This window comes from Arachis ipaensis, chromosome B9, assembly GCF_059453495.1.
Source record: "Arachis ipaensis isolate K30076 ecotype BB chromosome B9, ASM5945349v1, whole genome shotgun sequence".
Lineage (NCBI taxonomy): Eukaryota > Viridiplantae > Streptophyta > Magnoliopsida > Fabales > Fabaceae > Arachis > Arachis ipaensis.
In genome coordinates, this window is record NC_142444.1 from 160,185,944 (window position 1) to 160,203,561 (window position 17,618).

The 17,618-nt window shown below is 33.7% G+C and overlaps 3 protein-coding genes and 1 pseudogene across 3 annotated transcripts; 2 read left to right on the forward strand and 2 right to left on the reverse strand.

Moving 5' to 3' along the window:
- Nucleotides 1–113: 113 nt before the first annotated feature.
- LOC148546944 (uncharacterized) lies at nucleotides 114–1,330 on the reverse strand. The gene is made up of 5 exons (XM_088499448.1): nucleotides 1,256–1,330; nucleotides 1,051–1,182; nucleotides 619–722; nucleotides 450–525; nucleotides 114–350 (listed from the first exon to the last, which is right to left on the reverse strand). Exons 1-5 carry the CDS (start codon nucleotides 1,328–1,330, stop codon nucleotides 114–116), a joined length of 624 nt encoding a protein of 207 aa, XP_088355574.1.
- Nucleotides 1,331–1,409: 79 nt separating this feature from the next.
- Nucleotides 1,410–4,155, reverse strand: LOC148546945 (uncharacterized). The gene is made up of 9 exons (XM_088499449.1): nucleotides 4,144–4,155; nucleotides 3,792–4,059; nucleotides 3,312–3,664; nucleotides 3,110–3,229; nucleotides 2,774–2,878; nucleotides 2,509–2,653; nucleotides 2,352–2,410; nucleotides 1,944–2,236; nucleotides 1,410–1,827 (listed from the first exon to the last, which is right to left on the reverse strand). Exons 1-9 carry the CDS (start codon nucleotides 4,153–4,155, stop codon nucleotides 1,410–1,412), a joined length of 1,773 nt encoding a protein of 590 aa, XP_088355575.1.
- An 8,011-nt stretch (nucleotides 4,156–12,166) lies between these two features.
- LOC107616094 (cytokinin hydroxylase-like) lies at nucleotides 12,167–14,187 on the forward strand. Its single transcript, XM_088500360.1, has 3 exons — nucleotides 12,167–12,455; nucleotides 12,715–13,550; nucleotides 13,762–14,187. The coding sequence occupies exons 1-3, from the start codon at nucleotides 12,167–12,169 to the stop codon at nucleotides 14,185–14,187; spliced, it is 1,551 nt and encodes a 516-aa protein (XP_088356486.1).
- A 471-nt stretch (nucleotides 14,188–14,658) lies between these two features.
- Nucleotides 14,659–17,035, forward strand: LOC148546946 (uncharacterized; annotated as a pseudogene).
- Nucleotides 17,036–17,618: the final 583 nt, after the last annotated feature.

The following is a 17,618-nucleotide window of genomic DNA, read 5'->3' on the forward strand; positions in this document are numbered from 1 at the left end:
CATTGTGTAGGAAAAGTAATTTGTCTAGTTCCAACAAAATATAGCATAGGATGTGAGGATATTCCCTCCACATGTAAACAAGGAGTTATCTGGAGCCTTCAACTACCCATATGTTAGATCCTTTTGGTGGACTTTTTCTTCGGCTTTCCTCCAACCCGCCGAAGTATGCTCTTCGTATTAGGAGCTGTGAATGGAGTTCTAACCTCCATACGTTTGTTCCTTGGTTGGTTGCGGCGCACAGGTGGTAGAGCACGGTTGTCAAGGGCATTCAAGGCAGCTCCAATGGATATATTCTTGTGACATAGGATGATGTCCAATATTATTTCCAGCCTGTATAACTTGACGACATCCTGCATATAAAAATCAATGTTAAAGAAATGCTTATCGGTACAGACATTAACATTTGAATACAAAATATGGTAATAAGGTATATAGGTTAGCGAGCTCACATATTCCCAGTCATTTAGTTTCTTATCTTCGGTCCAGTACTCCATGTATTTTATTGTATAGACACCACAGTCAAATCTAAGCGAACGGAAAAAATGTAATTTTATTAGTGGAACAACCCAATGTAACTAAACAATTAATACATTGCGAGTTCTTGGAGGGAAGAGTCACCCATTTGGCTGAATTGGCACAGAGGCATAAGTGCAAGGCAGGCCTTTTTGTGTGGGCCTATAAGTTGGGATGGCCACCTGTGCAATGTCTTCAATGATCCTCGCCTAAGACACAAATAACTAAACTTAAACGAAATACTAGAAGAACGGTTAAATAGAGCTTAATAGGGATGAGCTGGTGAGGTACCGCATATGAATCTAGCTTGCTCCGTGCTGTATCAGGTTTACTGTATATGCTATCCAGTACAAACAGCCTTTTCCCGGATACATCAAATGCATACACCCACCAGTGACGGGTGATACATACAGGAAAAAACCACTGCACAACCAACCATTGTAACTAGGTATATTACTTGCATTTACAAAGGAAAACAAATATCTTTTGTGATAGTGCAACGATTATAGTAAGTTATTGCTCTGCAAACATACGTACCCAATTTCTATTTGAAGCGATTTCCTTGTCGAAATAACTAGTATCAGCACCAAAGTTTTGACCCAATCCGACATACGTTGGATTCGGTCCATCATGATAGTTTTCCAGATTCTTTGGGACCAAAACCATTTCCTGCACAAGTACGAATTATCAAAAGTTCATAAACTGTACTGTAAATAAATCTTTAATATTGACGTTTCCTTACCAGAATCCCGGGACACACGCAATAAAAGTCACGTGTGAATCTCTTGAGACCTGAATCATTGAATGCGCAACACATCCAGTGTACAACCTACATAACCGATTTGTAAACTCATCAATGTCGACAACGCGTGAGCAACAAACAAACTGCAGAAACATTATTTTTCGTTACATACCTTGTTATTCAGCCATGCACGTGGTCTTAGTGTGCACACATCCTTCCTTGATAGCACTAGGTTTGGTCTACCCTCATATGACGCCAAAGTTTCGTGGCTATCAAGAGAAGTGTTCACAGCCCATCCTCTGATTCTATGTTCTTCCCGCTCGGTGATTTTCCGACCCCGAAGTAATGAATGAATAGGTCGGGGAGGAGAGGGTGAGGGTGATTTAAAGAGTTGCGTCAGACCAAGAGAGAAAGAGGGGCGTTGTGGACTTGGAGTGCGGTAGGAAGAACCTCTAGGAATGATTGCCTGGATCGGGTCTATGCTAATGGGTCTCGATGGGTAAACGCCTTTTTCTATATTTGCCCAAATCATTTCGCACTCCGGATCCCGCTGAGATAAGATGGCAGGATGCCTGTTTGGAATTAAAAATAAATGCAGTGGTCAACCTTAGGAATTGTTTGGGAGGATATTTTAACAAAAAAAAATTTATACTACTATCGGAAACAATGGTATGTAGTAATAACTTGCCTGTCAAAAAATTCAGAAGAATATTCCTCAACCCCCGGAAACTCAACCAATTCTGTTGATGGTGTTTTTGGTTCAGGAGCAACTGTCTCAGTTGGTTGATTAGATGAGTGCGACTGCATGCCTGTGATGATTTTCCCTTCTACCATACCGCGCTGAGGTGTCTTCCTTTGAAGAGTTTTGATGCGGATTCTGATGCCAATGGGCTGGTCATCGTCGTCATCATCTTCTGAAGTCCCTGTTTGATGGGTTGTGCGCAATGATGCCCTGCTAAATCCCCCTTTCATAGTGGATCCCTGAAACCACAATATCAAACAAGTTTTTCACAAACTCCTCAAAGTGGTTTCACAGTACACAGAGAACCCAATGCTAAATGACAGAGCATTACACTTAAGTTTATTAAATAATGACACAATCAATAACCAGTTTAACAATAACTTTAACCATTGCAGATGTTCCAAACTGCATAGCTGCAAGTAACAAATACTAACAAGGAACATCTTGATCACCTTATGGTCCTCTTTTTTCTTTGTCTTATTAGTCGTGCCTGCATCCTCAGCCCTCATACATGATTGAGGTGTCATCCTTGATACAGATCTCCGGCGCAATCTCTTTGCAATTGGCTCGTCGTCATCGTCATCACCGTCTGACGCAACTGCATGTGTATCCGGGTCCTTGGAAACCTCTCTAACTCCATCCAGGTAAGAAGATTCCTTAAATCACATCAACAGCACAACTTCAACGTAAATGAAAGGTAAACATAGGCCTGACAGTTTACACGATCTATGTTTAACCACGAAAAAAATACTAAGCCAATGTTAATCCTAACTCACTTTTCTGTGGTCCACGTCTACTTGTTCAGGGCTTGGGTCACTTGTTTCCTCCAAAGCAGCATCCTCCTTGCCATCATCTTCATTCCGGCCAGGTTCACCGCATTCCTGTTGGTGGCCATTAACTAGTAAGGAGACACATACATCTAACGCAACATTTATCAAATACGGACATAATAAACGACACAAACGTTAGCGACATCTTCCATTGCTTAATAATAAAATGCAAAGCCATCATATTCATTCACTCAAAAAATCCATTTTGCAGTCAATCGCATCATAAATCGACCTATGAGCTAAAAATTGACTATTTTAGCACATAAGCAACAAATTGATTACCTCCGGTTGAATAGTTTCTGCCATAGCGCTAAGTTCCTTTGCAGTCCATGCGGAAAGCCACGGCTCAGGTTCTTGACAACCCTCGAGTTCACCGTGCTTTAGCTTCTGAAAGTACAACACCTGGAGATATTGTAAGAAGATGTCAGCTTCAGGGATGCACATCTTAGTCATATTACATTGAATTTTAAATTAACAGCATTACCAGCAACCCAAGCATGCAGCCCTCACAGGATTTGTTATTCTTATGTTGGTACTTCTTAATTGCCTGTTCTAGAGAATTAAAAATATGCAATGGCCAACGATATCTCGCCGGATCAGATACATCAAGGACTGTGTCGATGTGCCACGGAGAGATTACATGTTGCACGGTCGGGCACAAAAACATCTTCAGCACCAGTAGAATGAAGTGTCTCCTGAACTCCATCCTGTCATCTTCTGTATCCATTGGACAATGCCTGACAAAATGCCTCAACTGCACAGTTTTCAATCTATGATACCTTGTTTTAATTGACACATGAGCAGCATTGCTACTGTCGAATGGTGGAAAGTCATCAACTGCACCATAGATATGTAAAAGATAGGGCAATATGGATAGTGTCATTCGTAGATAATAGCAATGAACATGAAGACCGAAACAACACTAAACAATTCAGTGGTATGTAATAAGTAAAGGTATACTCACCTCCGGGAGGGATACCAAAAAGACGCTGAAATAGCTCCGGTAAAATACGGATGTTCCCATTTTCTAGCTTGAGGGTGCTCGTTTCAGTGTCATATGCTTTGGCCAACATCACCATTATGCCTTGCCTCACTGGCCACTTCGGAACAAGCTTCAGGAAACCAAAACCAATTTCTTCAATCTCATCAAGCTTTGCTTGATCCTGATTGGTTTCCAGTTCTTTAAACAGGTCGGCGATATAACATGGTGAGCATCTTGTCTCTAGTAATTTCTAGAAAACATATGACGGGACAGTCAGAATAAAAAAATTGAATGCGATCTATAACAAGAACACAAATTGTGTATGAGTTGTTACCGGCTTTCCCATGTATATAAGTTGGTCTCTGTGTAAATAGCAGAAATTGAATCCAATTATAATCTTCACCTGTGTTATCCAAAGTCAACTACTCTAACATAACAGAAATCAATAATGAAAAAAAAGCATTTACTTAACCTACTTATAATCATAGTACACTAATCTAATGTACAAGACACATCTGAGATAAAGTACGAACACTCTCACAGGCAAATTATTAGACACACCAATTATATTCTTAATTTGCTAACAAAAAATTCTTAGATATATTTCAAAAAATCAGCTAAGTGTTAAAAGAAGCCGCAACAATTGTAAAATCTTTGTGGACCATTGCTCTTGTTGCAAAAAAAATTACCGCATCTTCTTAACGTATTTGTATAATCATATGCCCAATTTTAGTAAGAAAAAAATATCAGTGAATGATGCTAAAGTGAACAAGACACATCTAAGGATTAGTTGGTGTACTCCCAAATAAAAAACATAGAGCGAAAAAAAATTCAAATTATAATTGGCTAATATAAATCTCATGTATCTAATAAAAAATACATTGATCTCTATGCATTGCTCAAAATATATAGTTATTCTCAACTGAATTTATTGCTATGTGTATCACAAGAAAACTCAGTACAAGACACATTCAATCAATATGAAAAAGTCACATTAAGCAAATTAAGTTAAAAAAAAATACACAGAGTATTGCTAAAAATAAACAAGAAATACTATGTATGCTTAAAATATACACTCATTCTCAACTTAACTATGTGGCTCGATGTATCACAAGAAAATTCACCAAAAAACACATTAACCTACCATGAACAACACACATTAAGCAAATTAAACTGAGAAAAAAATAGGAGTGAATGATACTAAAATGAACAAGACACATGCAAGGATAAGTTGGTGTACTCCCAAATAAAAATTATAGAGCCAAAAAATACAAATTCAATTTGCTGATATAAAGCTCATTTAACCATTCCTAAAACCGCAAATATCTAGTAAAAAACACATGGATCTAAATGCATTGCTGAAAATAGATTGTCATTCTCAACTGAATTTATTGCCATTTGTATCACAAGAAAATTCACTACAAGACACATTAAGTTTCTATGAAAAAGTCACATTAAGCAAATTAAGTTTAGGAAAAAAAATAGAAAAAATAAACAGGACACATGCAAGGATAAGTTGGTGTACTCCCAAATAAAAAATATAGAGTCAAAAAAATTCAAATTTAATTTGCTAATATAAATCTCATTTAACCATTTCTAAAATCGCAAATATCTAATAAAAAACACTCTCAACTGAATCTATTGCTATGTGTATCACAAGAAAATTCACTACAAGATCCATTAAGTCTCTATGAAAAAGTCACATTAAGCAAATTAAGTTGAAAAAAAAAATCACAGAATATTGCTAAAAAATAAACAAGAAAGACTATATATGCTTAAATATGTACAGTCATTCTCAACTTAAATGTATGGCTCAATGAATCACATGAAAATTCACCAAAAGACACATTAACCTATCATGAACAACACACATTAAGCAACTTAAACTGAGAAAAAAAAAATATGAGTGAATGGTCTAAAATGAACAAGACACATGCAAGGATAAGTTGTTGTACTCCCAAATAAAAATTATAGAGCAAAAAAATACAAACTCAATTTCCTAATATAAAGCTCATTTAACCATTCCTATAAAAAGCTCATTTAACACATTTAGTCACTATAAAAAAAGTCGCATTAAGCAAATTAAGTTGAGAAAAAAAATAGAAAAAATAAGCAAGACACACCTGGGGTTAACTACTTGTACTCTCAAACTAAAATTGATAGACCCAAAAATTACATCATCAATCTGGAAACAAAAAGGTAATATAAACTTTTTCTTCCATAAGAGCAACATGTTAAATCAGACCACACCAATCACATAAACAATTTGCACACTGTAACTCAGAGGATCAAGAAACGACAAATCATTTAAAATAAAAAAATTGGATCCCAATTCGCTTTTAAACCCAAACAACGATTACATCAATTATTTAGCCTAATTGTAAAATAATATTACCAACTTGAGTACGAAAATGGACATGTCAAAAAAGGAAACATACCCTCAAAATTATCTCAAAATTTAATAAAGACACATCTGAATAAATCATATTACTAAAGTATGTTACACTTAAAAAATTATATTATAACATCCTTCTATCATAAATAAATTATATCAATAAAGCTCCTGCAACAATTTTAAATCTCAAAACTGATGAAAAGGTACTAAATAATCTGACAACGACAACAATTTCGTCAACGAAGGTGACCACAGCGACACTAAACTAAATAATGTTTTCCTGTCTGCAAATAACACAACATAGACATATGGAATAAACTACAAATAACCCCGACGAAAAAAAAAATTGAATAACTGATCACAACATTTTTGTCAAAGAACTGATGCAACACAGTATAAGCAACCTCCTTCGTATAGGAATAAGATCACCAAAAAAACACATCAATACACCAACACCCAAGTTCGTTCACAGCCAAGAGACACAGACACATGTTTAATCCTTCTCACTTCAAAAAATGTAATACTCAGATTTACACATACAAGTTCTAATTTAAATTTCAAATACCCACTAACCTCGTAGTGTCGCGGTGGTGCCCAAGTTGGTTCAAGGACGGACCAGATGCGTCTTCAAGGCTCCTATGTTGAGCGCCTGCAACAGACCAAACGGCTTCGCAGCGAACATCGGACGATAATCTAGACGTGGTGGTTTCGTCGCCCGCCGGAGTTGACTTTCCCTTGACGGCGGAGACTGGCGGAGACGGTAACAAAGGATTTTATTTGGCCCTGGATGCGGATAAGGAAGGTTGGGAGAGATGGTCCACCTTCAGTCAATTTGGGGAATGGTAATTTAGGTTAATGTGGTAAATTAGGATTAAACCATAGTTAAATTAGATGTGGCTTTATTTACTAGATGGGCTTCATGCCCAGCCCAACTCAAGTTGGCAGATTTTGGCAGATAAAAAGTTGGTAACGTAGCACTACTGTTTTGGTATTTGTATGGAATGGAAATGTTTGGTAACAAAAGAAAATGCTAAAAACGGTCATAACTTGCTTTATTTAGTATTCATTAATTGTTGTAATAATTAATTAATGCTAAATAAGGTAAGTTTTAGCTGTTTTTTTGTCTACCTAACATTACCCAAATCTATATGTAGCTATTACTGATATTTTAATGCGGTTACACCAATGACTGTAACTATATGTATGTTGGGAGCTTATTAGATAGTAAATGCAAATCACTTAACAATGTCTAAGCACATATATGACGCCATAAGATATTACTACATACAACAACTAATTACATTATATATTCAATTGTCTATTTGTCTGCGATGAGAGTGAAATTCATTATTCAGTATGACATGTTTCAAAAGATATAAAAATGGAAATTAATTTCTTCTAGAACATACACACACACCCATAATTTTTGAGAGCGTACTATTTGATTATAAGTTAGAAATCTTTGTTAATATACTAATATATAATTTGATTTATAAAATATCAAATTCTGTTTTTTAACGTATCTATATTCTTAGCCAGTTCAAATATTTTGTATTTGAGTAACTTGTGACAAAGCTAATTAAGAGCCAAATTAAACATTATGATCTACTCATGGGGAGCACCACTTCAGAAGAGGCACGTTTGTAATGTTTTGTAATACTGTCATATATATGTAGCTATATAGGCACTGAACAAAGATAAGTCCCATTACCGAAAACGTTTCTTTGCTATTCCTGGAAATAAATTAAAGTAGGTAATAGGTTACTGGCCGACCAAATTATTTGTTTATATGGGACTAGATATTGCCCTATTAGCTGGTAATGATTTTATTTATTTTTTATATTATTTTTATAAGTTTTCGGGAAATATGACAATGGCAACAATATATATCATAAGTAGTTCACTTCGCCAATTATGGTTATTAGACGAAAAAGGTTCCTACACGCATAACACGACATTCATATGATATGAAATATTTAGAGAGATTTTAAGCTACAAAAAGATAAGTATTTCCAAGATCAAACTAAAACTATCTAATTAATAAGAGAAATACAAAATAACTGAATTTATAAGCCACAAATTTACCACATCCTAATAGAACTTGATCCGTCACCTTATAATTCGGTCTTTATTGTATATTATGAGTTATAATTCGGACTTAATTATCATTCATTCTATAACTGACATCTTTATTACCGACTTAATGACCATTATTCTGACTATAAAAAGCACCAATTTCTATATACATCATACATTCTAGATAGATTCTAGAGACATTCTAGACATTCTAGAGACATTCTAGATATATTTTATATTCATAGAATTATCTTATACCTCTTAAATACTTACGGACTTGAGCGTCGGAGTGTCTTTTGCAGTACCCACTCTCTTGTTCTCTCCTTGCCGACGTATAACTCATCCCAACGAAAAACTTAAAGACATTCATCGACGAATGAGTTATACACTGCCAAACTCAGCAAGAATAGAACTTAAAGAAGGCTCTCGCTACATAATAATAATGTTGTGTTTGTTTTGTATTTATTTTGTAATTAATGTGATGTATCTGTTTGTAAGATTTGTAAAGCGAGATGATCCTATACGTATACACTCCGCGTTTTGAGATTGCACGAAGTACACAATTTTGTTCTTTTTTATTTTGTGTTTGAGCAAAACAAAGTGGAGTTTGATAGCGTTGACGACGTCATGTAGTGGTCAACCACCTTCTCTCTTAGCTTAGGATAGGGTACACCGTATACCTTTCATTTTCATTTCTGACCTCCTTTTCTCCCTTCATCCTCCGCCGCAATTTGTCACTTCCAAACACACACACGCATTCATTATATATTTTAATTAGACATGCGTTAATGTGTCAAATTTTTATAAAGCATGTGCATGTTAAGAGACACTTATAACTTTCAGCTTTTAAAAAATTTTATTCTCTCTACCTTTTACCCAGTCAAAGGATATTTATTTATTGATAAAGTGTCTGTGCCAAGGATTCATTTTTTCATATATATATATATATAACTTGAATTAATAATTTTTAATTTATCTTGATTTAACTCTAAATTTTTAAATTATAAAAATTTTAATAATAGTGTAAATTGATATTAATAAAAAAAATCAACTATTTTAGTGTAACTAAAATTAGCTATTAGAATAAAATATACATCAAAATACAAAATACATATTAAAAATAAATTATACTATATATATTTATACACAAATATATTAAAATTAATTTTAGTAGTTAATTTTAGTATATAAATAATTTTAATTAGACATGCGTTAATGTGTCAAATAATTATATAAGAATTATTAAGGAGAAGGAATATCTATGTTCTAACGCAACATATATTAATCATCAAGGTTTTATTAATTATCAAGGTTTTGTTTTTGTTAGTGAACAAAATATTAAATAATTTTTTACAAGGCAAAAAATATGGACAATTTACAACATAAATAAAATAAATGGGAGAAAGTGTTACGCAAATACAACAATCCGAAAAACTAAACTTAAATGCAATAAACTTATTTATATATAATTCGTGACGGTCTAACGTGGTTTCTAATTACACGTAATCCGCTACACTCTGTCGCGGATTACACGTTTAAAGGCTGAAACACATAAACAGCTACACCATGCAACATATATTATGTGTTTCAGCCTTTAAACATAATCCGCGACAGGATGTAGCAGATTACGTATAATTAGAAACCCCGTTAAGATGTCGCGAATTACATATAAATAGATTTGTTGCATTTGCATCTCATTTTTTCGAATTGTTATATTTACGTAACACTTTTTTCTATTTATTTTATTTATGTAAATTACTAAAAAAACATTTTGTTTGTTTACTTTCTATCTCATTTTCCCTACAAATTTGTGCTCTGTAAATGTTTTCAATTTTTATTTTTATCTTTGAGACAATTAGATTGATTGAGGATTAATCAATACTAATTCTCTCTTATTGATAGGCCATATAAAATAATTCCAAAATATCAGCACAAATACTTAGTTGAAAAGAAAAGCTAGCCAAAGTTATTAGTCAGAATCAGTGATGGACCCAAAAAATTTTAGAAGTGGGGGCAAAAAAAAAATATATATATATATATATATATATATATATAAAATAAATTTTGTTAAATATTATTAATTATATGGAGATATAAAAATTAAAAAGAATTAATGAACACTTTTATTCTTAAAATACTATTTATTATATATAATTTATAAAAAATATTTTTTTATTTCTAAAATTTAAAATTAAAATATTTTAATTAAATTATGGATAACTTATTATCCTAACTAATCTTTTTATACACATTTAATAATAAAAGACTGAATTAACTGGCATATTAGCACTTAATGATACATTAGTATTTATAATTTGAAATTAGAATTATATATAAATACTAGAAAAATTAAGTCTTTATATGAAAAGTATGTTTATATAAAATAATAAAAACATAATTTTTACAATTTTTTTATTTTTTTAAAATAATTAAATTTGTTATATATTTTTTAATTTAATTTTGATATAATGTTAGATAAAATATTTTATGTATCTGTTTAATTATATATTATAATTAAAATATTTTTTATCATTATTTTTAAAAATAAAAAATACATTCTAAATTAATAAATTAATCAGTTCATTTTAAAATTTTATATGCAACATAGGTACATATAATAGAACAAAAGATAAAAAATAAGTAATAAGGATGAATAAATCGAGAATAAAATAAAATATATAAAGTCACGAAAAAATAAAATATTAGATTGATACCTAAACTATAATTGTTTGAATTAAAAATTGCAATTGAAAATATCAAAAAGAAAAATAATGAAATTGAAAGATACATAGAGTCATGGAGAACCATATAAAAAAATTGGAGAATTTAAAATTTACTTTTTGATGAAGAGAAGATGATCATTAGACAAGAAATAGAAAAAGAAGGTTGAAAATATAAAAATAAGAAGAGGATTTAAGAGAATAAAGAATTGACGGTACAATAATTATATTTGATTATGTTAAATAATAGTCAAAATAATAAAAAAAATAAAAAAATAAATTTAAAACTTTAGCTAATTGAATTTATTTTATTTATAGTGGGGTCATTTAAAATTTGAAATAGGAGCATATTATATATAACTATATTTTTTAAAACAAAAATTAAAAACATCACGGGGCAAGTGCCCCTCATTGTTATGCTTGGGTCCGTCCCTGTTTAGAATAATAATAAAAATGACAAATACTAATGGATTCTAGAAAAAATAAAAAGTGTAACCGTTTCTGTAAATTAACTTTTCATTAAAAGGTAAAGAACGAAAAATAAAAAATAAAACACTTTAAATTATAAATTTGAATAATTAATATAAAATATAATTAAAAAATACTAGAATATTATTAGAATTTATTGTTTTTAGTTATCAGCTAGTCATTAATATTTAAAAATGTAGATTAAAGTATGTTGTTAGATTACTAAATTTAAAAAATTAAGTTAATAACTAAAAATAATAACTGAAAATAATAAATTTTGATGTCCTTTTAATATTTTTCTATAATAAAAATAGACTAAAATTTGTTTAATTAACAAACATATTCTTTAATAAAAAGTGTTTAAGGATATAGAAAATTTGCCCTCAAGAAAAGCCATATTAATTAGTGTAAAAGAATAATTATTTTATAAGAGCACTTGATAATGAATATTTGTATAAGAAAATGTTAAATGTATTACTTTTTATGGTATAGAAAGGTGTTGAAAGTGAATGCAAGGGTGAAAAACCGAAAAAGTACTTTAACGATATAATAATAATGAGATAAAATGCAATATATACAAGGTTGACATGAAATTGTATGTATTCTATTGTTTGAAGACCAGCTCAGCTTCTTATAAATAGCAATCCATAACACTTGGTTTTCGGCAACACAAGCAAATTAAATCGTAGTTCACCATCATGGAGGTTTCAGTTTCAGGGCTATGTGGTATTGTTGTTGCTGCGTTGGCATTATTTTTCATGTTAATGGTCTTGATTGTAACATATGCATGGTGGATTTCCCCAATCCAAACACATAATAAGCTTAAGAGATGTGGCTTTGGAGGCCCAACCCCATGCTTCCCACTTGGAAACATCCAACACATGAAAAATATTAGGGCTATTAACAATAATGATCTCATCACTCCTCTCACCCATGATATACACTCTCACGTTTCCCCCTACTTTTCCTCTTGGCAGAAATCTTTTGGTAATTAAATACTCTTATAATGTGCTGTTAGATTTCACGTGAAATTAATAATTGAAAGTCATTAAATAATTTGAATAATTTGAATAAATTTTTATTGGTGAAAACTCAGGTGAAGTCGACTTCACATGAAGTTGATATCTGAGAGCCTTTAAATGAAAATTTAGTCAAATAAGTCAAATCATCTAACGGCTCTCAAGTATCAATTTCACGGCTAATATAATATTGCATTGTGTAATTTGATTATGACTAATGTATGTAGGGAAAGTGTTCGTGTATTGGCTGGGCACAGAGCCATTCTTGTACATTGCGGACGCAGAATTCTTGAAGAAGATGTCGAAGGAGGTAGAAGCTAAGAGATGGGGGAAGCCAAGTGTGTTTAGAGATGACAGAGAGGCCATGTTTGGGACTGGGTTGGTCATGGTTGAAGGCAATGATTGGGTTCGCCATCGCCACATTGTTGCACCCGCATTCAATCCCATTCATCTCAAGCCCATGCTCACCATCATGCTTGCATCAACAAACAAAATGGTACAAGCATGGCTCTCTCAACTAAACTCCGCTTCCGCCACAATCGACGTTGAGAGGGACATTGTAGCCACCGCCGGAGACATCATAGCAAGAACCATTCTCGGCATTATGGATGATGATGACCACAACGCCACACAGGTCTTCCGAAAGTTGCGAGCTCTTCAAATGACTCTCTTCAACACCAACCGCTACGTTGGGGTTCCATTCGGCAAGTACTTCAACGTTAAGAAAACCCTAGAGGCCTACAAGTTAGGCAAAGAAATTGATGAGCTCTTGTTGTCTATCATTCAAGCTCGCATGAGTCACAGATCATCCAAATCGAAGAGCGACTTGTTGGGTTTGCTGCTTCAAGAAAATGGTGATGCGCTAACAATGAGGGAGCTTGTTGACGAATGCAAGACATTCTTCTTTGGCGGACATGAAACCACGGCGCTTTCTATCACCTGGACATTGCTGCTTCTGGCTATGCATCAGGATTGGCAGAACCAACTGAGAGATGAGATTCAACAGCTTCTTGCTCGCCACAACCACGTTATTGATCTCGCCATGCTTTCTGGTTTAACCAAGGTACGTATATTTTATACGAAGAGTGTTAGGGTCAGTAACTTTTATAATTTGTAACAATTAAATAGCTATTAATGATGATTTTAATGGTGTGAAATTTCATCTAATGACTCACTTTTCTTTGTTGGTTATATGCTGGTCAGAATTCTAGACTTTTCCATTTTATACACATCATTTTCTTTGTTTAATTAATAAATTAAAGATTATGCATCAGATGAAGTGGGTGATGAATGAAGCTCTAAGGCTGTACCCTCCATCACCAAATGTGCAAAGGCAAGCAAGGGAAGACATTGAAGTGAAGGGTTTAATAGTGCCTAAAGGAACCAACATGTGGATCGATGTGGTGGCCATGCACCATGACCCGGAGCTATGGGGAGAGGACGCTAATGAGTTCAAGCCAGAGAGGTTCATGGAGGATGTGAATGGTGGATGCAAACACAAGATGGGTTACTTGCCATTTGGATTTGGAGGGAGAATGTGTGTTGGTAGGAACTTGACATTCATGGAGTACAAGATTGTGTTAACTCTACTTCTCTCTAACTTCTCTTTCAACATTTCTCCAACTTACCATCACTCACCATCTATCATGCTCTCTCTAAGGCCCACCCATGGACTCCCACTTATTCTTCAACCCCTTTAGCTTTTATTACTTCTACTATGTGCTTCTACAATAATTGGAATTAAGCACCCGGCCCCCTAGTCAATTTTTCTTCTTAATGAATAATGGAATCAAATTATGCATTAGTTTGTATGGTATATTCTGCATGCTGCACTATTAATTAAGGGTTTATTTTAAAAAAAATTTAAAAAGTCAACATTTTTATTAAAATTTGATCAACATTTAATTAGTAAAAAAATAAATAATTTTATATTATAATTTTACATCATTAAAATTATTAATAATAACTATTTAATAGTTACAAATCACAAAACATACTGGTTTATAGTACTCCTCGTATTTCTAAATGTCCCTTCTACATATCTTTTTTATACATTTTATTTTTAGTATTAAAAGTAACTAATAAAAATTGTTTTGTTTATATATATATATATAAACAATAATATCCATTGCATGCATATATAAGCTGAGACTGAGAGTATGATGCGTGCAATGACGACGTTGACAGGCAATACATATGCGCCGTATGTAGATTTAGATCTCTTCGTTTTCAATGCAATTATCATTCCGACATTCTGACACTCTTCTCCAATATCATCATCATACATACACCTAATAATACCAATAATACGTACGGACCAAACCCCTCTTTTAGTCAAATGTATTACTCCATAATATCCATCTCATTTAGTAACTAGTCTTTCATCATGCTTCATACTTCTAGAATGCGAATCATGAAGTTAATTCACGTTACAAAATATATGAGGAGTGCTAAGACTAGCACTTTTGTTAAATTCTGATCAGCACTTAACCATTAAAAGGGAATTGAATGATTCTACACCATTAGATGCAATCTCACACCATTAAAAATATTTTTGATGGTTAATTGATGACTAAAAACCGACTAAAACCTCAAAGTAGTTCCTGAGATTGGGCGAGTTACCCATACTTGTCATTGAATTTCAAAAATCCCTAACAACATCCCTGACATTCAGCTCCGGGACCCATAGTTGTCTTGCAACCCTTTTCAGCACTAAGTCAGCAAACAGAGGGATGATCTGGCACCTCCAATGCCACGTTGGAGCCAGCAACGGCTAGCTGACGTGGCAAATCTGAATTTTGTACCCAATCAGGTCCCTGGTCCCATTAAAACCCTAAAAGCTAAGATCACCCTCTTCATCACCTGAGCTTCAAACTACTGCTGCTGATTCCTTCTCAGATCATCCTCTTCATCGCCTCCAGCTCCAGGTAATAACACATACAGATCATATGCCTTCCATTTCGATCTGCCATTTCTCTGTTTTCTTATTGCTAGCTGCTGCTACCATAATATGAATGTAACTTGGCTAAATTTCAGTTTCCTCTAAAACTGTAATCACTCAATACTAAAAACTATAAGCTGCCGCTGCTTTTGTCAGTTTGCAATTGTTTGATGTAGCATTGCATTGTGTTACTTACTGTAGACATGTGCTGCAAATGCAAATGAAAAAGGTGACAAGGCTTCCTTGATTCCTCACTCCAGACGGCCTGCACTCCCCTCTCTGCAAATACCCCCATGGTCATTAGATGCCGCATTATCTTCTTTCGCAAAGACGGATGGTCCTTCCACATCCACCTACTTCAAGGACCCTCTCTCTTAATGGTAAAGGTTCATTCTCTCCATTGTCAAAGGTTGCCCACTCATTACCGGTTACTCCAATCGCATCTTTGGGTCAAGAAAGTGTACATGGCAGACATCTGGGATGTGCTTCTGATTTAAATGTATGTCTCTTTTCTTCAATCAAGGCAACTGTTTTCATACAACGCTTGCTAAAATTTTTTACATTTTATATGTTAAACTGGTATATGATTTTAAACTATGTTGCATTGATGAATATTTCCATTCTTGTATAGACAATGGTTGTCAAGCAGCATATAACTCGATCACTTTCGGTTCCAGTTGATGCCTAGCCAGCAAATTGAGGTGCACTCAGTCTAGGGTCTTGATTCGTATCATTTCAGCCAGGCGGCATCTTGCAACTGTTGATGGAACTTCAACTGGTGATTCTTCAGTCATGGAGATTGGTAATTGCTTGAAATATACGTAGAGCACATAATTTCTTATAGGTTCCCATTTTACATTTTTTGATCAAGAATCACAATCTGAAATATTCAGTTATGAGTTCTGACTTTCAAGAACTATTAAATATTTGGCACTTAACCATATATAACATGATATTGGTAACACTTTGCATCGTTTAATAGACATTATAGATGAAAGAAATTTGGTGGCTTCTAGGTGATATAATCTTTAGTGCGTCTCTCATAGACAATCTTAGAGACTATAGCCTTTTATAGCCCTTCCATGTCAGTTGCTGACTAACTCTCGAAATTAAAGGCTAGAAAATTAAATAAACTTTACATTGAAGTTAACTTATTCATTTCTATTTTCAATCATCAAGTTTGTCAATTTCAGATTGTCTTTAAGTTAGGATTCCTCAGACTATAGTCTTTTATAGTCCTTCCATGTCAATTGCTTACTAACTCTCCCCTTTCTAGCTATTGAGGATGTTACAGCAGATATTCCAGAGGAAGAAGCAGTTTGTAGGATTTGTTTGGCAGAGCTCGGGGAAGGAGAGAATACTCTTAAGATGGAATGCAGTTGTAAAGGTGATCTTGCACTTGCTTATCAAGACTGTGCAGTAAAGTGGTTTAGTATTAAGGGCAACAGGACCTGCGATGCCTGCAAGCAGGATGTTCAAAACCTCCCGATAACATTATTGAAAATTTATGATCGTCAACCCCTGCCAGACAGCCACCAAATGTGCCACAACCAAGGGAAATAGCTTATTACCAAATGGTCCCTGAAGGAGAGAAGAAGAGATACTAGTTATAATAACGATTCTTAGCTTTTAGGGTTTTAATGGGACCAGGGACCAGATTGGGTACAAAATTCAGATTTGCCACATCAACTAGCCGTTGCTGGCTCCAGCGTGACATTGGAGGTGCCAGATCATCCCTCCGTTTGCTGACTTGGCGCCGGAAAGGGTTGCAGGACAACTATGGGTCCCGGAGCTGAATGTCAGGGATGCTGTTAGAAAATTTTGAAAGTCAAGGATAAGTATGGATAACTCGCCCAATCTCAGGACCACTTTGAGGTTTTAGCCCTAAAAACCACAAAATCTGTTGCCCTTAAACTTTCTCAAAATATATTACCCCATTTGTCATACTTTGTATCTGGACTGCTCCCATATTGAGTCACGTTTATTTCTATATACTACTCTAACAATTTTATATAAATAATTCGGGTATAAAGAATTCTTTTCATAAAGTGTTAAGTTGGTCTAAGGAGTGATTTTAAATTTTTTTATATTTTGTTAGATGTTTAATAAAGTTTTATTATGAAAGTGTTGGTCTAACAATTTCATAAAATTTTATATTTTTTATAAATGTGAGGGTTGAGTTAATTTAAT

What these genes read in the sequence shown, in the direction of transcription:
- LOC148546944 (XM_088499448.1), bottom strand. Translation starts at nt 1,330, where the DNA reads ATGTGTTGCGCATTCAATGATTCAGGTCTCAAGAGATTCACACGTGAC. An exon ending in GTGCCAATTCAGCCAAATGG is followed by an intron (nt 526 to 618) that starts GTGACTCTTCCC and finishes CCGTTCGCTTAG; the next exon opens with ATTTGACTGTGGTGTCTATA. An exon ending in AACTAAATGACTGGGAATAT is followed by an intron (nt 351 to 449) that starts GTGAGCTCGCTA and finishes TTTTATATGCAG; the next exon opens with GATGTCGTCAAGTTATACAG.
- LOC148546945 (XM_088499449.1), bottom strand. An exon ending in GCTGCATGCTTGGGTTGCTG is followed by an intron (nt 3,230 to 3,311) that starts GTAATGCTGTTA and finishes CAATATCTCCAG; the next exon opens with GTGTTGTACTTTCAGAAGCT. An exon ending in TCTTCTGAATTTTTTGACAG is followed by an intron (nt 1,828 to 1,943) that starts GCAAGTTATTAC and finishes AATTCCAAACAG; the next exon opens with GCATCCTGCCATCTTATCTC.
- LOC107616094 (XM_088500360.1), top strand. Translation starts at nt 12,167, where the DNA reads ATGGAGGTTTCAGTTTCAGGGCTATGTGGTATTGTTGTTGCTGCGTTG. An exon ending in CTCTTGGCAGAAATCTTTTG is followed by an intron (nt 12,456 to 12,714) that starts GTAATTAAATAC and finishes TAATGTATGTAG; the next exon opens with GGAAAGTGTTCGTGTATTGG. An exon ending in TGCTTTCTGGTTTAACCAAG is followed by an intron (nt 13,551 to 13,761) that starts GTACGTATATTT and finishes ATTATGCATCAG; the next exon opens with ATGAAGTGGGTGATGAATGA.